This window comes from Phyllostomus hastatus, unplaced genomic scaffold, assembly GCF_019186645.2.
Source record: "Phyllostomus hastatus isolate PE091 unplaced genomic scaffold, TTU_PhHast_1.1 phas_contig_17, whole genome shotgun sequence".
Taxonomy (NCBI): domain Eukaryota; kingdom Metazoa; phylum Chordata; class Mammalia; order Chiroptera; family Phyllostomidae; genus Phyllostomus; species Phyllostomus hastatus.
The window spans coordinates 2,491,915-2,518,940 of NW_025333664.1; the positions used below are offsets into that span (position 1 = coordinate 2,491,915).

A 27,026-nucleotide genomic window follows, 5' to 3' on the forward strand; every position below is an offset into this window, starting at 1 on the left:
CATCAAACAGGACAGAGGAGAGAGGTCACGTGGCCTTGTGAACGCGGGGAGAGGCGAGCACTGGACCCCTCAACAGAGGCTCTCGCCGCCCAAGGTCACGGGCCCTTCTAGGAACCCGCACTCAGCGCGATGCTGCGCGGTGGAGGCCGGGTGGGCCGCGGCGCGCCCCCGGGGGCGGGCGCGTCTCCTTCCCGTCGTCAACTCATTAAGCAGGTTTAAGGCACTGACCGTCCCACACACGGGATGTGTGTGACGGCGTCGTCGGGAACACTGACTGACTCACCGAGCACTCGGGATCAGGTAACAATGGGCGCTTTTTTACCTCTCTCCTCGCCCCAGGTTGAATCATTAAGAAACGTTTAGTGAGAGCTCATGTTCAAGTTCTGTGGGCAGAACTCCGCGCGTCGAGACGCTCACGAACCCTCCTGGGGTTTCGCAGATGACTCTGCAGTGCAATCTGGGGTTTTCGCTGTGAGCGAGTGCGGCACAGCCACACTCCCCTAACTGTCACCGCCCTGGCACGGGTCAGTCACCCTGCTCCCCTCCCTTACGACAACCCCCAGGAGGGCCTGCGGGAAGCCGCGTGGCCCTCCCCGCGGGAAGGTGTGCGCCCCCCTTGCGCCCTGCCGTCGGAGACCAGGGCGGCCCATCCCGAAAACCCCATGTTGTGTTTTCGCGTCGTCCCCTACCTTGTTCTCGGCCGTCTCGGCTTCCACTCCCGGGGGGGGGGCTGGCCTGCTTCCTTCTTCCTCTGGCTGTCGGGAAGGAAACTAAAGACAAACTCTTTTGTTATGCGTGTGTGATACCCATTCGACAATCTGCATTGGGGTCCCCGGGCTCAACCCCAGGACGGAGCTGATTCATCGACAAGGTCTAATAAAGAGGTGGCGGGGGGCGGGGGGGGGCAGGTGACACTTTTGGGACAAGTCAGAAAGGTTCCCTCGTCCTCTCTCCACCACATCACTCAAGCAATGGTCAATTTGGCGAGGTGTCCTCTGTCTACTGCCAGGCCGGCCTTGTTGACAGAGTGTCAAGGAGTGAACTCCCAAAGTGAGAGGCGGGAAGAGCTGTTGCCCCGGGCCCCGGGCGTTTGGAGCCTGAGTCCGGGACCCCAGAAAACAGAACACAAACCCAAAGACCTCACTGGGAGCACAGAAGAACTTTCTAAAAGCAAGGCTTCCCACTGTGCGGGGCTGGGGACACCTTTCAAGGGGAACTGGCCTTCTCTCTAGAGGAATTCAGGGAACTTGGCATCTCCTCCGGGTACCCCCCTAGACACCACTCCCCCGGTCAGCGGACCCCGTTGTATCAACTGGCCCTGCCCTTGGTTGTGGGCGCTGCTGCTCCCCCGGACAAATCTGACTTTGGAGTGGACAGCTGGCGTGTTGACCTCACGTTCCACCGGGAGCCTGGGAGGCACAGGGCGGGTTCGGGGCGGACACCACTTTGCCACAGGGGAGAGGAACCAAGGAGCCTGGAGACCCGTGGCCATCGGCCATTCGCGGGCCTCCTGAAGGTGACACCGGGTATGCAGCATTTCAAATGTAGTCAATGAGCTTATCTTCCTAAAAATACGTTTATTGTTTTGCTTAACACCAACCTTCCTGCATGAAAATCAGAGGTGATTTCTAAGAGTGTGCACTGACTCGCTCACCAAGCCGGAGTTGGCCCTGACTAAAAGAAATACTTAAAAAAACAATCACCATGAAGGGTACCGAGCCCCAGTCATTTGAATAAGCTCACTAGGCCCGAGAAAGGCTTCCAAACACTCTGTTACCACGGAACACTGAGAACACAGGGAGGCAGTGCGTGGGAACGACTGCATTTTAAAAGTAGTGTTTTTCCTGGAAACCCGAGTCAGTGAGGAAGCTTCAGATCCTGAAGAAAACCACGGGGGGGGTGTTAAAAACACTCCAAAAGAAAGCCTGCGTCTGAAAGGGGGAAAACGCCCAAGGAACAGGCCCAGGCCGCGGCACCGGCCGATGACCTCGCGCGCGCGGTGGGAGCTGCACACCCCCGCGGCAGTGCCGGGCATCTCAGCGATGGGAGCTCACGTTTCGTGTCCACTGCACGGCCACTTGTGGCCGGGAGCCTGCCAGGGCTTGGCCGTGACCCGCAGAACAGAAGACCGCCGGACACCCGTCCTCTGACAAGGGATTTTAAGAGCACACGGTCCCCACACGAGAATCATGCTTCACATTTAAACAATGCGACACAGCTGGTTACCGCGGGTTCTGGAGAAGCACGGACTCCTTGCCGGACTTACCTGGCGCGAGTCCCTGAGCAGAGAGGCCCCTGGCATGTTATCTCTGAGCTCTTGGGCTATTTGCCTGTGAAATGGGGTCCTCTCACGTTTTTATTGCCCAAGGCTGTTTCAAGTGGGACTCTGTGAAAGGCTTTTAGAAATACAGTAAGAATGGGCTATCATCATATAGAATCCTTGCTATCACTGGTCCCTAAAGACTCTAGGGCAGTTTGTGTATCTCCTTCTTTTGGGTCAGTGGGGAGTAGACAAAACAGCTCCCTACCAGTTTTCCATCTCTCTCTCTCTCTCTCTCTCTCTCTCTCTCTCTATATATATATATATATATATATATGGTGAATATGTATATATATATATACGTATATATATGGTGAATTCTAAACTTTAACCTACCTACCTAGAAAAAAATGTTCGATGAGAGAAATCTGGGGAAAATCAGATTTTAAAAGAGAGGAAGGAATTTTGGCCTTTGAGAAGCATGAGATACTACTGGGAGACCGAAAAGGGAAAAAGATAAAAGTCTCTCTGAATCCTAAAAACGCGGCCTGCCCGGCCAAGCCCCTCCCACCGCACCAGAGCACGGAAAAACACGCGCACGGGGTGAAAGGCGCGAAGGTGGGCGCCCTGCACCCCGACTGCAAAGGCGGCCTGAAGAAGCGACCACGCGACTCCCCGAGGCCCGCTGGATGGACAGCGCCGTGGCGGAATGGCCGCCACGACGCACGGCACTGGCCTGCACACGTTCAGTAAGTGCGGCGGCTACTGAGAGATTCTAACCTAGCAGTCCCTTCAATCCTTAAAACACGAGGGGATGCACCCAGATTAGGTTTCCAGAACCGTTTAAGCCACTGAAAGCATTCAAAAGGGGCGACAGAAACGTGGAAACCGTCCATTATTGGACAGTGCTGAATAAGAAAAAAAGGCTTCTGGCCCTGGCTGGCGTAGCTCAGTGGATTGAGCTCGGGCTGCGAACCAAAGTGTCGCAGGTTCGATTCCCAGTCAGGCCACATGCCTGGGTTGCAGGCCACGGCCCCCAGCAACCGCATATTGATGTTTCTCTCTCTCTCTCTCTCAAAATAAATAAATAAAATCTTTAAAAAATAAAAATAAATAAATAAAATCTTTTAAAAAAAGAAAGAAAAAAAGGCTTCTAAACTCTTAGATATTCGGGAGTTCTAGTCATCCTATTGATTCTATCTATCTATGTATCTGCCTAATCTTTTCCCCTTTTAAGATTCCCTGAACACAGCACAGGGAACACAGTCCATAAAATTGCAATAATATGTATGATGACATGGTCGCTGGACTCAGGGTGGTCATTTTTAAGGGGTGTAAATATCTCATCGCTGTGTTGTACACCCGAAACGAACATAACACTCTATGTCAACTGTAACTTTAGAAAATCTCTGTCATGGTAAGCTGTTTGGGCAATAAAAACAGAAAGGGCATATGTATACACCAACACGCACGCACACACACACGTTTTAAAGCAACAGATGAATCCGCACGTCACAAATTCGGAGGCATGTCAAAGGATGGTCATCGGGTCGGCATTCGCAGCAGTGGGAAGGTGATGTCATGTTTTACAGGTCAGGGCCAGGGTGCCAGTAAAAAGTCTTGTCCCAAATATAAGTCCTCATCCTTCCTCCTCTCCCCTCCCCAGGGACTGGCTCAGACCCCAGCGGGGCACCTTCCTTGGCACTTGGGCAAAAAACGGAAGCCGGTCAGAAGCGGTAAGCCTGGCTCCCTGAATTCAGACTGGTGCCACGCGAGGCCTGGGCCCCGGCCTCCTGGAATACCACCCGGGGATGGAGCCAGGGCCACGCGACCTTCCTCTTGCTAAAGTTGATGCTCCACCCCCAGCCCCCGGAACAAGGGAAACTTCTAAAGTTCTGAAGACTCGGCCCCAGCCGGTTTTTCTCTGCAGGGTCCCTGTTGCATAATCTCGGGTATAAGCTTCCAGTATGGATTTGGGGGGGCAGTGTTGCCCACTCTGCACCCCACCCCCCCGAACAGAGGGCTCAAGACTAGGAGCAAAGGAGACTTTGGGAGAGACCCGCTGGGAAAGGCTTCCTTTCGGAAATGAGGCCGATGAGGCCCCAGCAGGCCAGGGGCACCGCCCATGAGGGGCCAGGCGCACGCTGTCCTTGGGCTGTCCTGTCTTCACCGACCTGTGTCCCCCTTCCCAGCAGGGCCGGGCTTCCCAGAGCTGGGTTTGGGATATCGAAATAGGGCTGTCGTGGCAAAGCCAGCTGTCTGCAGGAGAACAGTGCCCTGTCCTTTGAGGCTCCGTGGCTTTAGTGCAGTGGGCACCCCCCGAGGTTTAAGCCGCCTCCCTCCTGCAGGTTTGTGGTAAAACGATGACATCATCATCTCCCTGGGTGGGCGTGAATGACCATCACATTTAAAACTGCGATTTGTGAGAGACGCACGTCACAAGAGCATACAGTGCCGTCAACAGTTATGCCATCCATGAAAACCATCACATATTAGAAAGCATTTGACAGACATGTAGCAAAGCCATAGAAACTGTGATCTTCAAATCCCTTGAAAAGTCTTAGAGACTAAATTAAAGAAATGAGGATTGTGGAGTTTCACTTCTGAAATTTTCATTTAAGCCCCACATTCAGACCATTGCTCATTACTGCTTTGATTAACTGTGGCCCAAGGAGCTAAGGCCCGGATTTGAGCTTGAGGAGTCTTGAGGAGGCAAAAGGGGTGGGGATTGGGCGCAGCCAGGGAAGGACTGGAAGATTGGCAAGGAGGTTTGTTGGGGGGGTGGGGCCTGGAGGGGGGAGGAGCCTGGGAGGGGGAGGGGACAGGCAGAGGGCCCCCACAGGTACCCTTCCAATATGATGATTTAAACACAAGACCTTTTGATATTTTTTTAAACCCCAACCCACCTGCAGAGGGTCTTACCTTTGAGCCTCTTGGCCCTCAGCTAAAGCTGCTTGAAAAGATTCACATGCAAACATTTATATTTTTCAAAAGTCATAGTCAGTTTTACCACATTTTGGCCACACACTTAAAATACACTCGGAGCATTTTTTTTTTAAGTTTTATTTTAATTGCATTTCAAACACAAGCCGCCAGTTGACTCCCAAGTCACAACCCCTCTTTTAAGCCAAGCCCCTCCTACTGCACTGGGGTGAAAGTGTAAATGATTGGCTTACCTCGCGCTCGTCCCTAGGGGAAAAAAATTATCTCACTTTGTCAAAGCACAGCCACGCCCACGCCCGGAACCAGCCCCGCACGCGCGGCTTGGACCCAGCGCTGCCTGCAGCAGGTTTGCGTGGTTTCCCCTCCCGCCTCCCTCCGCGCCCCCGCCAGGTGAGCCGGGTGTGCGCAGAACACCGAGCGTCTGCGCGCAGACCCCGCGCCCCAGATACCTGAGTGCCTGGTTTTTCAACCGTAAAGGCGGGAGGGTTTGGCGAACGAATGAGGAGTGAGGAAACGCTTAGCGCAAAGGGAAAAAAGAGAGAAAGACACACAGGAAAAAAAGGTTATGGAGGCCGGCGGGAGGCGGCCCCTCTCCCTCCAGCCAGGGGCCGACACGTTACCCAAGACGTCCCACCACTGTGTCTCCGCGGTCTCCGCGCCGCCTGCCGCAGAGCGCCGGCTCCCAGGTGCCGCCCGGGTGTGCGGGCTCCGAAAGTTTTTGCCCGCGCCATGGCGCACAACGCAAGACAGCCAGCTCCCCGATATAAATACGCAGTCGGCGGGTAGTTTGGGGGTGCCAGGGTTACACTTGAGCATGTCATGCACAGGCGGACACAATATGGACACCAACACACACCAACAAGAAGCCGGCCGAGTCCAAGCAGCCGTGCCAGGCGAGGCGGGGGGCGCACGTTCCCCAACGACCCCCGCCCACCATGGCCCCAACCAGCTTAGCCGGGGGGAACCCCGAGGTCCCTCCCCGGCAGTTCCTGGCTCACCTGAGGCCCCCGCCTTCCTGGCTGTCCCCCACCCCAGGACACGGGGTCGTCTTTTGGTCGCTGGTGCTGGTTTGTCCAGCTGGAAACGACCCTCAGTGTTGTACGGCACCACTTTGCTCCCTGGGGGGTATATACTTCGACCACCCAAGCCCCCCAGCGGCCCCCCGACCCACTCCCCAGGCAAAGTTGGGGCCCCTCACTGGAACTTCCTAGCAGGCTCTTCCGGCCTTTGCCCAGACACCCTCCTCCCGCCGCCAGGCCCCGGGCCCCACCGGGCAGCCCTTCCCCCCCTCCCGGGTCCCCCGCGGCCCTGCTCCCCACGGGCAGAGCCCGCCGCGTTACCTAGAAGCAGCAGGCGGTGCGAACACATGTAGCCCATCTTCTCGCCCCGGAGCTGCTTGTCGATGAGGCTGCTGCGCTTCTGGTCGGCGCGCCTCTGAGCGCGCTGCTCCCTGGGTTCCTTGCGCTTGTGCTTGCGCTTCTCGCCCAGAGGAGCCTTCCTGACCTTGGGGCTGCCCTGCGCGGCTCTGGGCTCGGGGCTCTCGGACCGGCCGAAGCAGCCGGTGAAAGCTTGCACGAGGAAGTTGCGGAGCAAGTTACGCTGCGGCTTTCGGCGGCGGCGACCTCGCCGGGACAGGAAGCACTGCGAGCATCCGAAGGTCCCATCGTCGGATTCGTCGCTGCTGCTGACCGACCCTTCGTCGTCGTAGTCGCGGCCGCGCTCCGACCTGCCCCGCCAAGCATACGCGCGCGGAGGCTGCGGAGCAGGCAGATCGGCAACCTGGATCTCGGGGCTGGGGGGTCTGAGGGTACGTATGAGCTTAGGGCGGGCTCCGGAGCCAGGGGCTGCCCAGGCGACAGGCGCGGCTGAGGCTGCCCGGGCAGCAAGCACGGCTGGGGTGGCTGGGGTGGCCCCAGAGGATGAGACACTGGAAGTAGTAACGGCTGCCCGGGCGGCAATGGCTGCCCGGGCGGCAATGGCAGCCCGGGCGGCAGGGACTGCCCGGGCGGCAAGGATCGCCCGGGAGGCAGGGATTGCCCAGGAGGAATGGGCTGCCCAGGAGGCAGGGACCGCCCGGGCGGCAGGGACCGCCCTGGCGGCAGGGGCTGCCCGGGCGGCAGGGGCTGCTCCGGTGGCTGGGGCGGCTGGGGCGGCTGGGGCGGCTGGGGCAGCTGGGGCGGCTGGGGCGTCTGGAGCGGCCCCGGCTTCTGGAGCGGCTCCGGCTTCTGGAGCGGTCCCGGCTTCTGGAGCGGTCCCGGCGGCGTCTGGAGTGGCCCCGGCGGCGTCTGGGGCAGCCCCGGCGTCTGGAGCGGCCCCGGCGGCTTCTGGAGCGGCCCCGGCGGCGTCTGGAGCGGCCCCGGCGTCTGGAGCGGCCCCTGCGGCAGGAGCTCCATCTCCCGGAGAGGGGACTTGGCGTCCCTCCGCGGCCGCGGCGGCTGAGTTGGCTGAGCTTCCTTCCATCTCGGCTGCTTCGCCCTCGACTGGGGGTCTCTCTCCCTCTGCTTGCTCTCTCTTAACTGGGGCTCTGGAGACCTCGATGGGCGGGCCGTCAAGCGCGATTGGGGGGCTGTCCATGTTGACGGGAGCGTCGTGGACCCCAGTGGGGGCGCTGCCGATCTCGCGCTGGGGTCCGGAGATCTCCATTGGGGGGCTGCCGCCCACGAAGTGTGGAGTAGGTCTGACAGCCTCTCGAGCTGCGCTGCCGATGGCGCCGCGGACCCAGAGGGGGGGCTCGTTCGCGGTGGGAGTGAGGAGGACCGCACTCGGCCCCGCAGCTGCCGCGAACCCGCCGCCGTGGCTGTGGTCGGTTTGTGGGTGAGCTCCGGGGAGCCCAGGGGGTGGGCTGTCGTCCCCAAAGGCCGCTCCATCAAACTCAAATGGCATAGCCTCCTCAGGGGGAGGGCTGCCTCCTCTGAAGCCGGCGCTGGCAGGTCTGAGGGCGCCGGGCTCCTCCGGGGGGGCGCTCCAGACCCCCACCCCGGGGCCCCCTGGAGCCGCGTCTGAGGCCTGCAAGGGAGGCTGGCTGTGGTCTGCCTGGGCCGGCCGCTCCCACTCGTAGGGCATGGCTTCTTCGGGGGGAGGGCTGTAGCTTCCCGGGCCCGGCCTGGCCCCCCCGAGTGCTCTGGGCTCCACGAGCACCGGGCTGAGAGCCTGGAGGCCTGCGGGGGCCACGCTGGTGTCTCCAGGCTGCCCCAGGGTCGGCCAGAAGCCTCTGGGGCCGGGCTGCTCGACCTCGAAGGGCATGGCTTCCTCAGGGGGTGGGCTGTAGCCCCCACGAGCTCTGACTTCCTCCCTGCCTTCTCCCAGGCCCTGGAAGCTGGGCCTGGGGACTTCTGGGGGTCCACAGGCCTCGCCTTCACTCTCGACGGGGATGGGCTCGCTGGGAGGCGGTGGGGCCTCCATCTCTTCGGCTGCGCTAGGCCCAGCACTGGGGGCAGCTGCCCCCGGGGCCTCCACGGCTGGCTGCTCCTCGGGCTGTCCCCCGAGTTCAAGGGGGATATCGCGTTGTCCTGACATATCGTTGCCGTCGAGGCGGTCGCACACGCCCATAACACGGTGGCGGACTCTTAAAATAAACTTGGGGCTCCGGAAGACGGAGCACCCAGCCAAACTAGGGTGAAGAAAATATTTTCCAAGAAAAAAAATCAAAGTACCAGCGAGAAAGTTCTCCAACCTCACTTGTCAGCCCTTGCGAGGTCTCAGGGGTCAGGGCCTCCAGCCGGAGACTGTGGCAGAACCGCCTCTGTCGTTGCTGGTGGAGTCTTATCTCCTTCCTGGCCACTTTTTATGCCCTCAGGCTGCCCCTGGCGCCCCCCCACCCCCTTGGCTGGCCTTGTTCCCTTCTCTCTCTGTCTCTGTCTGTCTCTGTCCTCCAGGCCAGCCCCGCCTGCTTGGATCTGAGGAGCGTGTCGATTCGGTCCGAAAATCGCTCGTAGTGCTCTCTTTCCGCCACCAGGGGACGCCGGCCGGGTGCCCAGGCGGCTGCGGGAGCCGGTTTCTGTCTGCGGAAGCCCTGGACTTTGGGTAAGGGGGCGATGAGCGCAGGTCTCGCAGGGACGTTTTAGCTCCTTCCAGTCCTCTCTCTGACTGATTGGGAGCCTTCCCTCCTCTCTGCTCCCCTGGCCAGAGAGAGAGAGAGCTCTCCTGCGTTGCGGGACACGTGACGCAAGACGTGGGCCCTGGGCGGCATGAGCGCAGGAACTGGAACCCTCCCTCCCAGACACAACAGACTCTCCCCGGGGGGGAGGAGGGCTGCGTGAAGGTTTCTTCACCTCAAAGGACCCGTGAATCCAAGGGTCGCATCCCCCACCCCTGGGAAGCCTTCCATCCCGAGCCCCTAGTCCGGAGCGCAAGGCTTTGGGCGCGTGGGAAGGGGGCGAGGGCACGCGCGAGAATGCGACAGGTGGTCGTGAGCCCACCAGCGGAGACGAGGTAGCGAGGGGCGAGGGGATGGCGAGTGTGCGCGCACAGTTTTTTTAAACGCCTTGGGGTGCTTTCCACCGCTTCTGCGGCATTCGTTTGCCGGCTTGCCAAGGCCGACTGGGGAAAGCACTTCACGTCCCCCATCCCCACCAGCGCCCTGGGGAGGGGGCGTCTTCGCAGTGGCTGAGGGCAACGCAGGCCGGGTTCTCCCCCATTTACGTGGACAAATGATTCAGGGAATAAAAGGGTCTCGGGCACGTACCACGGAGACCTTCTAAACGGGAGCCGCGGCAGCACAAAACGGGGGGCGCGGAATGCGCACGGGGACCCCACAGAGTGCAGGCCTGAGTTCCAGGGGTCCTACCGCTGTGCGGAAGGGTTAGAGCGGATTTCAGTTGGGATTTATGGCCGATTTACTGTGGTTTCAGAGATTGGTCAACCCTGTGCGCACCGAACCCAAAGACACACATCGTGCCGTGCCGTGCCGAGCCGAGCCGCGCCGCGCCGGCAACAGCTGCCGCGATGCGCGGCTGCCTGCCTCGGGTGCCGGCCGCAGGGTCGGTCAGCCAGATCCTTCCTCTGGCTCCTCTCCAGCCCCTCTCCAGCCCGCGTCCAGCCCCTCTCCTCTCATTACGGGAATCTCCAGGTAGCCGCTTTTACTTTCCAACCGCCAGAGCCCGCCGAGGCGCCCCTAAGCCCGGTCAAAAAAACCACGAGCCGCCAACTGTGCTCCCGTCTCCACGGCGCGTGGTGGGCTCAGAGCTCGCGGGGCGGGGGTCAGTACCACACTGCCTGGGCAGGCTCCGCGCATGTGCGCGTACTGGTCTGGCTCTGGGGTCTGCGCTGGGATCCGAGACCCGGGGAAATTTTGCTGCTTGCAGATCACGTAAAACCCGGGACACGGGCACCAGGTCTCTCTTGTCAGAGGGTGACACGGGCTTGCGAGCCACCTTTAGGTTCAGGTGCAAGGCGGCTGGGCAGGGGAAAAGGGCTCCCCTGGCTTGCGGGCGGGGAAGGGGCGGCGGGAGGAGGGGAACACAAGGTGGGCTGCGTGCGGCAAGCGAGGCGCGTCGCGGCATCAGCGAGCCGCGGCAGCAGCGAGCCGCGGGCGGGCGGGCGAACCACTCGCAACCCACTCTCATCCAGTCTGACGCTTCCCTTGCAGAATGAGAAGACCGCAGCCCCGGCGCAGCCCTGCCCCCGCCGCTGTCACCGGTGCTGCCGCGCTGCGCGGAGGACAGCCGACCGAGTCTCACCCTGAGTGACGCTTGGGGTCCCCCAAAGGGGTATCATCTCGGCTCTGTGAGTCTACACACTTCCAAATGCCAACACGAAACTTTCGCTCAAACTTTGGCCAACTACCTGCACGCGCAATGGTTCAACCATCCGAGCATCCACTCAACGTGCCAACTAGGTCCCAACAGACAACTCGCTCCCCTCCGACCCCAGGGCTGGGTCAGCCATTGGGCTGGGGTCACGCCAATCAAGGCTGGTTGGCGAATGAGCAGGGGGCATCGGACCGGAAACCGGATGTGAGTGGGCGGTCCAACAGGGGGCGCCGTGTTGGAACGCCCTAAGAGGTTGTGCTGTTGGGGTGTTTGGAAATCAGTTGGGGCGTGGGCGTAGGGCACTCAGACCCCGGGCACCGCGAGGCCGGCTGGCACCGTTGGGTCACTTTAACTGACCCCAAAACTCACAAGGTGGTCGGGCGCTCCCAGGGGCCAACCCCAGATCTCCCCGATGGCGGTGGGCAAACACACCCCACCCAGGGGACCACTGCTGGGGCGAGAACAGAGATGTCCAGGGCCTGGAAGGAGAAGGCCAGGACCCCGAGGGAAGAGAGGGCTCACCGCCCTGGTGCAGATGAGCAGCCCCCCCGATGTATAAGGAGTTGAGGCCCCGGGGATGCTGAGCTCTGCCGAAGTGCAAGGTCAGTAGACGCTGGGGGCTGCGCCCCAGCGAGGCCGGGCCGCGATGGGGCCCAAAGGGACGGTTGCGCTCGCCAGGCCTCGCGCCTTGCCCAGACACGGTTTACCAGGCAGGGGGTAGGGGTCCCTTTGTCTGACACGCCAGCGGGCCGGTGGGCCGCCTTTGTTCTACCCTCCTTCTGGAGAGCACCTGCTTTGAGGGGCGAGGACTGGGCGAGCTACATTGTAAAGGGGAGGCAGCCCAGAGATGCAAGAACTCCGATCGGGCGGACCCTGAGAGTCGTGGCGGAGACAATGGCCGTTCAAAAGGGCTTCCTCCCATGGAGGGACAGGGGGCTGGACGGCGAATAGGAGGTGGGGGATGGGAGGTGTTGGCCCGGGAGGGGCGAAGATGGTGGCACACGTGGTACAGGGCTGGGGAGGGAGCAGGCCACGGAGCAGTGGGAGAGAAGGCAGGAAAAACTAGATGGGGTCCCTCGCAGGACACCAGGACTGTCGGGACAAGCGGTTCTGGGGCTATTTGGGGAGGAAATGGCGGTGGCGTGGTCTTCTCTGTTGCCCGGTGGGTGCAGAGTTGAGGCCGGCGTTAGGACCGGTCGGGGCGGTGTGGAGCGGCTCCCGGAGGACACAAGGGGCGGAGGCCTAGCCCGGGGAAGGACGCAGGAAGGCAGAAAGAAGGACCCTCTAGCAACTTTGGTGCTAAAATGGCATAGAAGGCGGCAGAGCCAACATCCGGCACTTGGATGATGGAGTAGAAGCGGAAAGGGAGGTTGGGAGGAGCTGACCCGGAGGCGGAGCCACGCGGGTTTGATGGGCAGCGGTGAAGGATGGGCAGTCTGCGTGGAGGTTTTTGCAGGCCGAGGTTTAGAAGCAAGGGGAAGGCCCCAGATTCAAAGTGACACTCATCCTTATTGGCGCATGAGTTGGCTGGATCAGAAAATACCCTCCAGGGGAGAGATACACTTGGTGCCAGAATCTTGAACCCTTGGAGAAGGGAAGGGAGCCAGGCAGGGGGGCGCGGGGGGCCGGGGAGGAGGAGAACGGTCGGCTCCGCTAACCTGCGTGGCGTTTCCTTAGCCTCCGCACCGCTGGCGTTCGGGGCCGGTCCTCTGTGGCGGGGCTGCCTGTGCAGTGCAGGATGCTGCGCAGCATCCTAGCCTCTACCCACTAGATGCCAGCAGCAGCCCCTTAGTTGCAGCAGCGAGGAATGTCTCCCGACTTCGCTGAACGTCCTCTGGAGGGCAAGACTGCCCCCCGCCCCACGCCGAAGCCACTGCGATGGGCCGAGCCGGGACCTTAGCTCCGAGTGGAATCACCCTAATTTAAAGGTTAATGAGGACCCGTAAGAAAAACTCCAGTGTTTAACTCTGGCGTTCCCCTTTTTTGTCCACTTGTGCACGTGCTTCTGTAGTGACTGGCCGCCGGAGTCTGAACACCCCAGATCGCCTGGGTGAGCGGGGCTCCGAGCTGCAACTCCACCACAGACGCGCGCCGGGACCCCAGATGTGAGTGTGGCTGGGTGCTGGAGGGGTGCACTGACCCGAAGGGCAGCCGGGTGGCCTGGCCGTGGGGACCCGAGGAGCCTCTTATGGTGACAGCTGGGGGTGATGCGTGGGTGGGCCGACTAGGGGCCACCCTGATTGGTGCGACCGTCCGGTGAGCCTGCGCAGGGCCGGTGATCTTACTGGCTTAAGACGGAAGTGTGGTGTTGCCTTGGCCGGACGGGGCCAGTGGTGACCGGAAGTGCGCAGCCCAGTCCCGCACCCCCATCCCCCATCCCCCATCCCCCGTGGGGGCATGGTGTTTAGGGTCTGCTGTTGTGGTTTTCTAACGGCAAAGGCCCTGGAGCACGGATTTCCAGCTCGCTCCTGCTGTGTAGGAGCGAGAAGGAAGGAGGGAGGGAAGTCCGCAGCTGCGGGCAGGGCGGGTCGGGCAGGGCCGCTGGAGGCGGTGGAGCAGGGGGGAAGTGGGGAAGGACCGAAGCCGTGTGCCGGGGCCTGGACCCTGTCCCTACGGGACTGTGGACCCCGGGGGGCTGCAGTGAGACTCGGTGTCTTCCAAAGCCAGGGGAGGGTCTCTGAGAAAGCAGCAGTTTCCTGCAGGGGACACACCAGGACCGGGACGGGACGCGGCACCGCGTCTCAGGGGAACCGCACTTCTGGGGAGAGGCAGCCTGTTCAGACCAAACGGCCCGGGTGCTGTGGGTAGCAAATCCGCTGGCTTTTTTGTAAACAGCTAACCGCGCTGCAAAGGAGATACTCCTTCAGGGTGGCCCTGAACAGTGCCCCTGCCCCTGCAGAGATGTGGTCCCGTCCCTGGGGGCCCGGCGTGTTACCCTGGGCTTCCCAAAGCCAGTCTTAGCCCTACACCGACGCCGCCACGCCAGCACGTAGAATCAACAAATGGTCGACACACCATTACACTGGGGGATTCTTACTGCCAAACGCACAGACACTCCAGATTGTGAGTAGCTGCCTGTCAGCCTCCTCTGTTAGCTCATCCCTGCGTCCCCGGAAGCCCCAGCCCAGCCGAGGAGAGGAGGGTCCTCTGGCGCCGGGGGTGGGCTGGGGGAAGGAGCAGAGAGCAGGAAAGCCGGGCCTTTCTGTGGGCGGCCCTCCCCCCTGCTGCGGCCCCGGGGGCGGCACTGCAGAGCAGCCTCTGCAGCCCAGGCCTGTCATTACTTGTCAGTGGGTTTCTCTCAAACGAGGGAAAGGAGGGTCTTCCTACCAGTTTCGAGGAAATAGCAAAAGGGAGGGGACACCGGGAAGAGGGCCGAGACCACTGTGCTGCTTCTCAGCCTCCCAGTGACAAATGGTTTCTGAGTGCTGACTGAGTAGCAATAAGACTTGAAGCCGTTCAATTAATTACTGTTGAGCCGCGATGCACCGCACCCTCCTGCCTCCCGGCGTCTCCTGTGCCAGCCTCGGCCGACGGAGGCAGCAGCAGCCCACTGCTGCCTGCAGAGGGGTCTGCGGGGCCGGGCTGTCGCGGGCTAATAATGCCTGGGGAAGTGGGGGTGCCTCTGAGGGGGAAGGGTCAGGAGCAGAGGCGGCGCTGACACTGAAGACAGTGGGACCCAGGCCTGGGGGAACACTGCATGTGCCAGGGTCCCCCACGGTGCAGCCAGCACCCCTCCAGAGCTTGCTGGCTGTGCTTGGCCCTCGTCTGGGAGGGCTGCCCAGCGCTGCTGCGGCCGCGCGGTGGGCCCAGACAGCCCCCAGCCGGCGTGCCCCTCCTCCAGGTTCACTGGTGATGCAGCAGGGAATTCTGGGGGGAGAAGTGGCCATTCCAGAAAAGACAGACAGCACCCAAGGACGGGAGCTGATCGAGGGGTGACGTGGGGGCTGGGGTGCCGAGAGGGAATCCCGGAAGACGACTTTGGCTTTAGTGGAAGCTCTGTGTAAAATTTCCGTAATTCACGGTGGAAATTCCAGGCCCCCTGGGGGCTTCTGGCCAATGCATCCGAGGGGAACAGTGTATTTCACCTCGCCCAGGGCCCCGGTCCCCCCGGGCGAGCGTCCTTAAGGAAATCTAATTGACACAGCCATGTGAGCCAGACGCTCCGAGACCAGCTCTCGCCTGGGGGGTGGGGGCGGGGGGGGGCGGGAGACTTGTCTTCAGGTGCTGGCAGCTCTGGGCCCTGCGCCCCTCACACCCCTCAAGTTGAACGTCGGGGCCCCTCCCTGAACCAAAACCCAAGATTTAGGATTTGGACTACAAAACACGATTTCCTAAGGCGCAAGTCTTTCTGTTCGGTGGAAGCGAGTGAGATGCATGTATGGGGGCTCCACTGCACCTGTGGGGTGGGAACTTCTGGGCCAGGTCTGCAAGAGCCCGGGGGAGGGGTGGTGGGGGGAGCAAGGTCAAGGGTGGTGCATCTGAGCTCTCGCTGCCAGTGGCCCTCCACTGCTGTCTCTGCTGTCAGAATGCTGTTGAAGACTGCCAAAGACTGCCACTCAGTGTCCCCTAAACCCCTCTTCATTTCTTCAGAGTACGCTGTGTGGCCCGGACACCCACAGGCTCCGTGACGGCCGTCTCCGGTTGTCCCCTTCCCTCCCCGGTGGTGGCATCTCCCCGCACCTTCCCGGGTGGTCTCTTACCCCCCAAACTTCACACCTAAGCCTTCTGCCACCCTCAGCTCTGCCCCCACTCTGCGGCCTCCTGTCCCCTGCCCACGCAGCGCCATCTCCCTTATTTATTCACTCCAGCCTTTCTGATCCCCGTACCCACCCGTCACCGTGTAGCGTGCGCACCCTCAAATAAGCCCCCGGGGTGAACACTGGCCACGCCCACACACTGGCCGGAGCGCAGCCTCCCAGGAGCAGGGGGCTGGCCTGGCGGGCTGGGGCGGGGCTCCTGCCTGTGCAGTCTGAGCCCGGGCAACGGGTGACTGGGGCCCGGGGCCTTGGGGGAACCGAGTCACCGGGCTGTCGAGTTCACCAGGCGCCACCAGCACCAGCCTCTGCGCTGGGGGCTTTGGGGAAAACCAAAACCAAATCCATCGAAAAGGGGGAAGCAGACATCAGTAAAATTCACCTTCTGTGTACAGGAGGGGCCTTGTATGGTGGGGCCAAAAAAAAAAGGTTAAATGTAAAACAGAAATGAGATGTTAAATCACTGGATTTGACAGAAGCCAGTTCTGTTTTCCAAACATTTGCTCTGCTGCCGTGTCCACGCGTTCACAATAGAGGCGATGACGTTCGGGGGCGGGCAGAACCTCTGAGTCACTCGGGGCCCTGCGGCGCGGAGCCGTACCCCAGCACGCCGCGCGTCCGGCCACCAGCCTGCACCGGAGGGGTGCAGCTAAGGAAAAAACGTCCCGAAGGGCTCCTGGGAGGGAGTGACGATGAGAGAAAAGGAGGGCTGAGAAAATCGGTTTACCCTAACTAGCTGCGGCTTCTGAGCCGCTTCTTCCAGGCCCGGCCCAGTCGGGACACGTGCAGGTGTCACCGAAGACACTCAGCATTCGTGGTCAGCGCCGCGGGCTGCCTGCTGGACGTGTGCCCCCCCCCCCCCCCGCCAGCTTGTTCTCATGAAGGAAGAGCAGAGGGCGCCAGCACCCCCGAGACCAGCTCCGCCCACCGGCCCATTTCCCTCCCAGGTGAATGCGTCCCAGGGCGCAGTGGGATTCTGTATTCTCAAACGAACGGGCCTCCTGAAATCATTTTGCCACCAATTTCACACCAGATTTGCCAAACTCAGATTAGATCAACACAAACCAGGTTTCTTCACGACTGGTGCTTTTGACCTGATCAAGCTTTGAAAAGTGTTTTGGCTCCATTCGTGTTAAAATTATTGAAACCAAACTCTGGGTTTCTTACAGGACCCAGCCTGCAGGCCTGTAGAGCTGAAAGGCATGCTGGGAATACCCCATGCAGCCACTTCGTGTTCCATGTGGAGAAACTGAGGCAGAGGCTGCTGGGCAGGCAGGAACTAGAAGGTCCTTAGACCTGACGTTCTGCTGCCCGTCTCTGGGCGTCAAGATTCAGAAAGTCACTGACCCTGCAGAGCAGGGCGGGGGTTCCACTCCCCATTCTGGAGCTCGGGGACTACAGGTGTCATTTGAGACTCGTCCCCTGTGCTGGACTATGACATCACTCCCTGCTGGGAGCTGCACCTGACTTTAGGATTGTTTCTTGTTCTAGGTCACCTTTCTGTTAAAGAGACAGACTCCCCCCGCCCCACCAGGGTCTCCACTCGGTCTCCTCTGCATAGGCCTGAAGAGCAGCAGCGATGCAAACCCCCGCAGAGGCTTTGAGAGAAGACCTCACTCTCACCGACACTGACGTCTCAGCTCTCCATTAACCCTGTATGTAGCACAGCTGCTGAGGCTGGGGCCGGGGGTGGGGGCACCTCGGGTTCCCTCAAGACACATGATCTCAGACAAGTCCAAACTTTAACATTTCCAGTGCTTCAATTCTGATAAATATTAATTCAGAGTTTGCCAAAATGTAGCAGCACGCGCACTGCAGACTGTCGGCCACACAGTAGTACTTGAACATGGCTGCGTGGTCTTCCACGTGGGCCGTCCGGCTGCAAGAGCAGCTCTGGCCAAGGAAAAGCAAGTTCCCACTGAGCAAATGGTTAAAGGAGTAAAGGGCAAACCCCTGAATGCTGGCACACATCATCACGTTTAACTAACTTCATTCTCCTCTTCCTCTCTGTCTCTGCGTTTGAAATACCGTGAAATACTTGAGATGTTCACCTCTGTGGTCAGCAGATCAAGTCTGCCTTTCTGGAGGATTCCCTCACCAGACCCAACTACATCCAGGCTGACCAGCTGGCGAGCCGATTCAAATGCTAACTTCAGCTTAGCAGGTGAGACAAAGGGCCGGTGGGCCGACTGGGGAGCTGGGAATGCTTGGAGAGCGTGCCGGAGACGTCTCTGGAAAGGGAAGGCAGGTGAACCTGGGTGCCTCGGGCAGAAGAGGGTTGGGGGTGTCTGTGTTGCAAAGCCCCCCTCCTCAGGCGGGCCCGGGCACTTCCCTGGGGGTCTGGCGCGGCCCCAGGTTGTTCCGTGCGCAGCCTGATGAACCTGGAGCCCAGGAGCAGGATGGAAGGAGGAAGTGGGGGAGGGGAGGAGTGTGGGGGTGGGCAGCAGGTTTTCCCCATCAGTTAGTTTGCAGGTGAGCGCGGCTGAAAGATGGCAAACTCGGTGTGTGTTCCTAGGTGCCCCTCCCCCCTCAGTGAGCCTGTATACTGGTTCAAGTTGCTGTAGCCAGCCCCCTGTGCAGACTCGGGTGAGGGGCATGGGCAAGGCACTGAGGACTTTTTAAAGAACTTGCTTATTCACCCCGCAACGAGGCAACAGGCTAATGTCTCTGGAGAAAAACCCTACCTCTGCAGAAAAACTGGTGCAAGGTGCCCCGATCTGTGAAAGTAGCCCCCCACACTGAAAAGCAGCCCCCAAGCCCCACCGGAACCCCAGCTGCCTCTGCCCGGTCACTGGGGAGCTCAGGCTTTGCCCGAGGGAAAACGGCGCTCAGCCACAGGGAGGAACTCAGCGTCACCGTAAGCAGCAATTCCAACTTTGGGGAGCTTCGCTCCACGCAGCAGTCGCACACTTTCAAGTCCCCGGCAGGGCGCGGCGCGCCTAAGCCTCCGGCAAGTCCGGAGCAGCCTCGGGACTGACGACACTTCCACCCCGCCCGGGGAAGCCCCTGGCCGGCGAGCCGCCGCGGAGCCTTTGCACACCGGGTGTTTACAAGCGGAAACCACAGCCGCGTGCGGGCACTCAGTAGTCATCCGCCCGAGCCGCGCGCGCGCAACTTAGTCCCGGGGCGCAGCGCCGCCTCCCCGAGGGAGGAGACCTGGAAGGCCGTTTCAAGTTCTGTTCCGTCTGGCTGCCGCCTTCTCTTAGGGTCCTGAGGGCCCGGCTGTCTTCCCGAGCCTCGGGACGCTTCACCTGCCCGCCGAGTCATTCTCGGGATGGTTCAAACCCCGCCAAAACGAGACGCGCGCGCGCCAAGATCGATTTCCAAATCGGGAGAGGTTTTGTAAATATGTTTCACTTATCCGTCTCTCCCCCCTGGACCGGCGAGAAAGGCGCACTTTGCGCACCGACGCCGCGTTACCGGGCTGCAGCCGGTTTGGTGTTCGGACGCGGGCAGTTTCACCGCCGCATCACCGACTCCAAACTCGGCTCCGCCCGGGCTGAAAATGGCCGGTGAGCGCCGCCTCCCCGCCCCGAGGCTGCCCAGGCGGCCGGCCCCTACCCCCTCTCCGCCGCTCGCCCCAAGACTTGCGTTGGCTCCAAAACCTTTCCCCAGCTCCGCGGGTGCCGCACTTTTTGAGGACCCTGTGTAGGGTGTCCTGACGACCTACATGCCCCCTCTGCAGCCCACTTCTCGTTCTGCTTTACCTTTCCGTGCGCGAACACCTCGCGGGTCTCTCAGCCCTCTCTCTCACCAGCAGGGCGTTGCGCAAACAGCCCGGGACCTCTCCAGCCGGCTGCACCCAGCTCTGCCGCCGGAACAGCTGCGCCGAAAGGTTGGAGAAACCCGGACACAACGTGACCAAGCCCGCGGCACCAACCCCGGCAGCCCTAGAGGCACCCCGGAGACTCCCACACCTCCTCTGCCTGCCCTCCAAGTACCGGTAACCTTAGGGAACCGCCTGGGGCTCTGAGAGGTCGGTTCTAGGGTGCGCGCGGGCAGGTGCGCACGCTCTTTGCGGCAGTCTCGGCCCCGCCAGCGCCGGGAGACTGGTGGCGGCCGGGACTGGCGCACAGCCGCGTGGGGCACCGGCACCCGGGATCCCGAGGCTCCCGATTGGAAGCGCCGGGACTTGGGCTCCAGGCTCTGAGGGTCTTAAGCGCCTCGCGCGACTTGCCCCAGAGCCAGCTGTCTCCGGAGTTCTCGCCCAATGCCGGTCTGATTACTTTTCGCACATTGCAACAGTGTCGCTACAGCGCGGCTGCTGCGGCTCCGTGAAAGTTGGCGCGCACACTTCCAAACCACATTTCAGGCACCTGCTAAAGCCAACTTGTTTGAGACCAGCCTCCTCCAGGAGGGAAAAAAAGTGCAGAAAACAACCGACTTACCTGTGCGTGTGGGGCGTCCAGTCGGAAATCTGGGGCATGTCCAGGATTCAGTTGTGTGTCCTGGGCACCAGCTCGGGGACCTCAGGCTGTCTCCAGCGGGGTGCGAGGAGCCCCCCGCCGTCCAACAAGCCTTTGGCCACCCGGCTGCCCTCCGGCGCACTGGGGTGATTTGGGGAGCCCTTCTGGGCTCGCCCTGGCCCCTCACTTCCCGGCTGGCTAGCTGTGCCCACTGTCCTCCCACCTTCCTCCTGACCTGCCTTCCCTCCTCTTTCCCTGCCGCCCGCAGCTCCCGCACCGACCCCAGCCTCCCCACTTTCGCGGTGGGCAGCTCACCTGAATCAAAGAAAACGAGGAGAATCTGGACCGAGTCCTCCATCAGTGGCGCCGGATGGGGATGGGCCCCCTCTTGGAAGGGGACTCCGGGGACGGGTCTCGGCGGGTGGGCTTCTTGGGCTTGCAGCGGCGCTGCTGCGGCTTCTCCCTTTTTGGTTCCGCAGACTCTTCGGGGCCCCTGCGAGCCTTGTCCTCGGGCTGGGGCTCCCGGGTGCTGGGCTGCGCGCGGCTCGGGGAGGCGTCGGGGCTCCGCAGCCTCAGAGCGTACAGGCGCTCGGTGAGCGACTGGCCGAAGGTGCTCTGCTTGGGCGCCGCGGGGCCGCGCTCGTCCTCGGGCTCGGTCTCGGGCTCGGTGGTGGGGGCGGTCTCCGTCTCGGTGTCGAAGTCGAAGTCCGAGTCAAAGTCGGACTCGGACTCGGACTGGTAGTCGAAGTCTTCCTCGTAATCCGGGCACCCGGGGAGGGGCAGGGCTCGGGCTGCCCCCTCCGGCTCGGGCACGGCCTCGGGGGGCTCGGGGAGCACCTGGGTGGCGGAGCGGTGGTGGGCGTTGAGAAAGCTCCGGCGCTGCTGGGTGGCCGCGCGCTGGTGGGCGCGGGTGCTGGAGGTGGCGAGGGCGCGTAGCAGCGCGATGGAGCAGGAGAGCCAGAGGAGCGCGGTGGCGGCCCGGCGGCCGATGGAGGGGCACAGGTCGCCGTAGTTGTGGCGAGCTCGGCGCCACTGCTGAGCCCGGAACCGGCGATCCATCTCCTGGGCGCGCACCGGGAGGCCGGCCCGCTGCCCTCTGGCTCTGCGGAGAGCGGCTCCGGCGCGCAGGGGCTGCTGGAGCCGAAGGAGGCGCGCCTCGCAAGGAGAGAAGCTGGGTCCGGAGGTCCGGGCCCCCCTCGCTGGGAGGACTCAACTTTCTGGAGCTCCGCGCCGCTGCCGCCCGTGTGCGAGGAAGGAGGGGACGGGGAGAGGAGAGGGGACGCCGCCTGCTCGCGGGCTCCTCTCTCGCAGTCTCCGACTCGGGAGAGCTGCCCGGCCGGTCCTCTCGCCTGGGAGAGGACAGAGGAGACTGAGGCGAGGGGAGACGACGACGGGAGAGGCGCTGCAAAGTTGCGCGCCAGGACTTCTGCGGTGAGGAGGCGGGGGCGCCTCCCAGCGAGCTGCGCAGCGGCGGCCGCGAGCCGGTGGCGCAGACCCTAGTGGGCCGGCAGGTGGCAGGAGGGAACCTTGTTTGAAAGGATTTTGGCTGAGCGAGGGGCGGGGGGCCTGGCGGGTGCCAGGGAGCCGGGGAGCGAGCCACAGGTTGGAGTCCTTGGGCACCGGGCGGGCGTCGCGCGGGTGCCCCGTGGGCCCAGACCCCTCGCCACCCTCTGCAGCGTGGTGTCCTTCAAGTGGACAACGGGAGCAGCAGCTCAGACCAGACGGAACTGCAGACGTTCCGGGAAATGAGGGTCTCAACATGAGTATGAAGGACCCAGCCCTGGCAGGTTCCGAGGGCTTAATAGTTTGAGGACGGTGAGCTCGGGCCGTCATTAATCATGAAACCGCCTTTGGTAGACCCGCTCCAGTGACTATGTTCTGAGAAGTTGCCAAAAAATTCATTCCCCCCCCCACCCCCGCCTCATGCGGTCTCAACCTGCTAATTAGCTCATGGACAAATAAGCATCTTCCCTGGGAAGGGTCCCCACAGACGGGCTAGCAAGCCTGCTGGCCCGCGGGCGCGCTGCCCTGGGCGCCAGCTGGGAACAGGTGTGGGGGCGTGGCTTCGGCGCAGCCTGTCCCGCACTGATGGGCGGTAGGGACAACCGCCACCCCCAGCCCCGCACAGGCCTGTGTGTTGTGGGGGGGCGTGCCGGGGGGCTGTTCGGGGGGCAGCTAACAAGCAAACCTCGCTGGGTAGCCCTTAAGGCTCTCTCACAGGTTTTCAACAAGATTGATTAATTAATTAAACAGATATTTACTGAGTGCTGGGCTCCACTTTAAGTGCTGAAGGTAGAACTAAGGAAAAAGGGGGCAAATGTCGGGTTAAGGAAAGGTCGTTTGGGGCTAGCCCGCGGTGAGGCGGAGCACCCAGAGTCCCTCCCCCCTTACCCGCCAACACTGTATTCCATCTTGAGTTCTGCCTGAGAAAGCGGCGGGGTCACCTAGAACATTCGGCTTAGGGGACAGCTCAGCACCCCGAAGCACCATGTTGAACCCCAAGGGCTAAAAGGTCGGAGGGAGTTCATGTGTCTCTTTGCAGCCCCGGACAGTCAGGTGAGCCCCATGTCCTCGCGGGGGGCCCTAGAGTGCCCCGGCAGGAAAGCATGGTCATTGACAAACTCGGGTGTCCCCTCTGTGACCTCTGTTCCTCCGGGGTTGTGCCTGCCCCCCTCTTAAACTAGGGAGCACCCCTTTGCCACGGTGGCAAGACCAAAGGCGGTAGAACTCAGGGCAGAGCCACCTCCTAGAGCCCACAGCCATGTCGATGAGGCCGTGGCACTCGGGACACGTAGTAGTTTGGGTGTCTTCAAGTCCACGTGGGGGAAACGTGAAGGGGCACAACCTACTAGAAGCCTGCTTTCCCCTGTGGCCCACTGGCGGTCCTCCTGGTGGCCAGGCAGTCCCGTGCCCCAGCTGTGGTCAGTGTGGGGGGGTCGCCCCCGTGCCTGGACACCGGGCCCCCTTTCAGACCAGCACACTCGGAGTCACGAGCTTGTAAGAGTCTGGCAGCAGCTTTGGGCGTGTCGCCGCTCTATTCCTTGTGTCGAGTGTTCCTGACCCGGCTCCTTGACTGTGTCTGTCTGCTGTGGGGTGTCCGTCCACGTAGCGTGGGGCGTTACCATGCTAACTGGTTTAACAAAGTGGGGTTCATCTGGCAAACCCCATAAAAAGCTACTGTCTGCATTTCAGTTGTGCTCTGTTCCAGCACTTTCCAGAGAAGCGGAAAGGGTCTGTTTTATTGTCACAGGTGCCTGGATGCCTCCGGAGGGGCATCTGGAGTCGGACACCTCCAGTCCTGAGCTCTCGGCCGAGAGGGGAACATTCTAAACGTTCTGCCCACAGTGTCCCACCTGCTTCATTGTTTCTAAGGAGCACAGCCCGTGGATGGCACACGCAACAGAAAGACACAGTTCAGGTGGTTTCAGGCACACGTGGTGCTGGTGAGCGCCCCTGGCGTGGGGACGCGCGCCAGCTGTCGGCGCCGAGGTGGGCGAAGCTTCCGCAGGGCCTGCGAGGAGGCACCGGGGCGTCAGGAGTGCCGCGTGCCTGCCGCGGAGGTGGCGGCCCAGAGCTGGCCCATGCTCACACGTACTCCGAGATGGTCTGCATTATTCAAAAAGGTGCATTACATAACAAGGACTTCTGGACTCGCTTCTGCATTACTGATGCGCGTTTTCTGTAAGATGCATTTTAAGCAGCAGACGGACTTTGCACAAGACGTTGCACCGCCCAGCCCCAGTCTCGCACGGGCAGGTCCGCCCGGTGTCTGGCGTCCGTCCACCGGGGCTCCGGGAGGAGCGGGAGGGCCGCGCCGAAGCAGTGCCGTCCAGCGCTGCGCGACGAGCTCGAGCAAAGGGATCTGTGCAGAAATGCTCTTTAAGATGCATTACGTGCGTGACTTTAAAAAGTGCTTGCTGCAGAGTGAATTTCAAAAAGGAGCGAGCGGGTGATGAACGACCTCGGGCTGTCAGCAGCCGAGGGACGGGGGCTGTGTCTGTCTGCCGGCGAACGGGGGGTGGGGTGGGGAGGGGGAGACACACGGCCCCGGCGGGGCCCCGCCGAGAGGGGCCCCAAACCTGTCGGGCAGGAAGGCGGTTTCCCGGGTCACCGTGCTGGACAGGGAGGTGCTTGTCTGGAAGAATTTGAGGGATGTCGTCTTCAGCCCCTTCGAGGATTGTCCTGTGGAAGAGGCATTAAGATGTATTTTGTGTGACTCCAGAGGCAAAATTAGAACTGACGGGTGTTGGTTACAGCAGGCAGATTTCGGCTCAGCCCGGGGAGGACTACTCGAACAGTTAGGGCTCTGAAACGGAGCGCCTGTCGGACGGTTGGCTCTTTGTCAGAAGCGGTCTTCAGTCAAAGGCCAGATGACCGCATGTTGGAGATACTTTCCGTGGGACTCACGGGCCAGGGCGGGGGAGCCGGGCGCAGTGCGGTTCCGATTCCATGAAAGGCACGCGGAGGCCCTGGGGCGGGCCGGGGGCTCCTCCGACGCCGCTGCTATTTTAGAAGCGTTGGAAGGAGCAGTGGCTCAGTGACAGGACGGAATGTTTGGGTGGCATTTCAGGACATGAGCAAACAGGTGTGTGCTGTGGACCTCTTGTCACCGGGGTAGGGCTGGGAGGCCCTCTGCGCCGAGACTCACTTGTCAAAGCAGAGGGATGAGAGTGAGTCGGGTCTGCCTGTCCATCATGTTGGTCCTCTTCGCCTCCCCTCCCAGAGCAGGCGTGGACATTAAAAATGAAATCGGCTATTTTGCAGTCGTGCATTGGGTCCCTTCTGTGACCAGGACGTCGTCGCCCAGGCATCGTGAGGAGGGGCAGTCACGGCGAGCAAGCCCCTGCCACCCAGCGGTGCGGCGCGAGTGTCCGTGTGCGACGCCCCCGAACCGTCGGCAGTGGGTCGCCAGCAGGTGTCAAAGAACCACACCCACACCAGATGCGGAAACCCGGGGCGGGGGCTGGTGCGGGCAGTTACGGCCCGAGGCAGAGCTCAGCCGTGGGTTTCCACCTAGAGATTTTCTTTTCAAAGCCCCTGGGGGGTTGTGTCCCGTTCCCTGTCCCCTGGGTGCAGAGCTCTGTGCTGGTCACTCGGGGGAGACAGGTGGACCCCACGAGTTCTCAAAGGCTTGCCAGGCTCCTGTCAGGGGTCCCTCAGACACCGCCCGTGTTCCGAGAGGAGACGGAGGGCCAGAGGTTGGTCCTGCACTGCCCGGCGGGTGGGCGCGATCGCTCTCGAGCCTGTTTGCTGGCCAGTCCTTAGAAAGGGCCACTGGTGCAAATGGACAGCTTGTCAAACTTTCCTGAGGGTAGGAAGGAACTGGGGGGCTGGAGGTGCTCCCCATTCCTGCGTGGGGCCATCACCGGACAGGCCCTGCCTCCGTGAGAATTGGGCTGTGCCCTCCCACCCACCCCGCAGGTCCGGGTGCAGGGCGGACCTGTTCGGTCGTCCCTCCCGTGCTCCTTGGCTGCGGCGGACCGAGCGGCGGGTTCTCACCAGCAGGAGCGGTGACCGTCCTGAGCTCCTGATCCTGTGATTTGGTGGGGGTGTCATCTAGAGCTAAAAACAAACCGGGGCAAGCCATCTTTGTGACATGACGAAGTTCTGTCCAGGCCGTTTTGGGGACGATAGGGCTCTGTGCCCTTTGAAAGGGAGACAGGGTCACCGACGAGCAGACCCCTCTGTGCTCCGGCCTCCTGCCTGCCCGCGTCCCGTCCGGACATCCGGACAGGGCTCTGTCTGCTGGCCGCCCACCTGCCGTACCCGCAGCTCGTGGCCCAGGCCTGCCGAGAGATCAGTGTCCAGAGACCCCCCAGCCCAGGTGCCTCTCAGATGCCCCCTCTGCCCCGCACATCCGCCTCCCCCCGCCGCCGCTGGGGGCTGTGGGGAAGAACACCGCTGACGGCCGAGGGTGACTCAGCCCTCCGCCCCCCGGCTCACGGCGGCAGCCTTTGTCCAGCTCTCCTGGTCATCCCACCTGCCCCTCCAGCCACGGGCACTGACAGAGGGCCTCAAAGTTGTTTTTCTCTCATCTGCGGAGGCTCTGACTCACCCTGCAGCCCGGCGGGGGGGCGCGCTGTGGGCCGAGCGCGGGGGAGCGAGTCTAGTGGTGTCGTGGTTCAGACGCGCGCGCACAGAAAGCCTCTCTGCTCGCTGCAGCTCTCCAGAAGATGATTAGACCAATTTTACATGTCTAGTCAGCGAGGCTCCGGGAGAGCGGGGCCGTGTCTGTGTGTGCGAGTGGAGTGGGGGGTTGAGGCAATTACCTGCAGGCAGATGAGTCTGGGCTGTGTAATCGGTCCATCCTGGTAACCTGGGGAGTTGGCTTCATTCACTGCAGAGCTGCCTCAAGTTAAAAAGAATTCTCAGACATTTGTTTGCATTTTGCTCTTGCTTTGTTTTTCCAGAAGGCAGGTGGGGTTAGGGTGTGTGGCTCCCTCGGGTTGCGGGACCCCGGCGACCAGACAGGTGTGTGGGCGTCGGCCTGGATCAGTGTGTGACCTGCACCCCGTCACAGGGTGCACACAGACCGAGCCACCTCTGCCTCCATGGCGCTGGCGCCTGGTGTCCCTTCCGTCCTTTCTTCCCACCCTCCTCCCCCTGCCCACGAGACTCCTGAGACGCGGGCCCGGATGGTCCACAAAGCCACCCGCACCGCCAAGATAAGAGAGATCCCAGTGGGGCCCACAGAGACACGCGCACCGCACACGCTGGAGAAAACCGCCCGAGACTCGGAGAATGAAGGACAGGTCTTCTTGCGACCGGAAATTCAAACTCGTAGGCTGGCGATGGCTTCTGGACCTTCCCCCCACCTTCCGTGGCTGTGGCTAAAAGCCAGTGTGTACTGGGGCTTTCCCCTTTGCTGGTCTAGAAAGTCTGCCACAGAACAGCCATTGCTTCCTCCCAGCTC

General features: G+C 61.7%; 2 protein-coding genes and 1 long non-coding RNA gene across 6 annotated transcripts in view; 1 reads left to right on the forward strand and 2 right to left on the reverse strand.

The window, feature by feature from the left end:
• The window catches only part of GNAS (GNAS complex locus), a 49,927-nt gene extending 41,160 nt beyond the window's left edge, over positions 1–8,767 (reverse strand). For 2 of the 4 annotated variants that reach the window (XM_045833559.1, XM_045833558.1), the window contains exons 1-2: positions 7,272–8,767; positions 6,544–7,046 (exon numbers count right to left, since the gene is read on the reverse strand). In XM_045833559.1, coding sequence (XP_045689515.1) covers positions 6,544–7,046; positions 7,272–8,752 — 1,984 coding nt within the window. In that variant the 5' untranslated portion in view covers positions 8,753–8,767. Of the gene's footprint in view, positions 1–6,201; positions 6,322–6,543; positions 7,128–7,262 lie in introns of all 4 variants that reach the window. The other 2 variants (XM_045833556.1, XM_045833557.1) reach the window with 2 other exon arrangements.
• A 2,463-nt stretch (positions 8,768–11,230) lies between these two features.
• Positions 11,231–19,754, forward strand: LOC123815117. Its single transcript, XR_006785020.1, has 4 exons — positions 11,231–11,555; positions 17,199–17,362; positions 17,751–17,871; positions 19,468–19,754. It is a non-coding gene; the product is annotated as an uncharacterized LOC123815117 (long non-coding RNA).
• A 678-nt stretch (positions 19,755–20,432) lies between these two features.
• Positions 20,433–21,510, reverse strand: LOC123815116 (neuroendocrine secretory protein 55-like). Its single transcript, XM_045833315.1, has one exon. It carries the CDS (start codon positions 21,170–21,172, stop codon positions 20,471–20,473), a length of 702 nt encoding a protein of 233 aa, XP_045689271.1. The 5' UTR covers positions 21,173–21,510; the 3' UTR covers positions 20,433–20,470.
• Between the last annotated feature and the right edge of the window lie 5,516 nt (positions 21,511–27,026).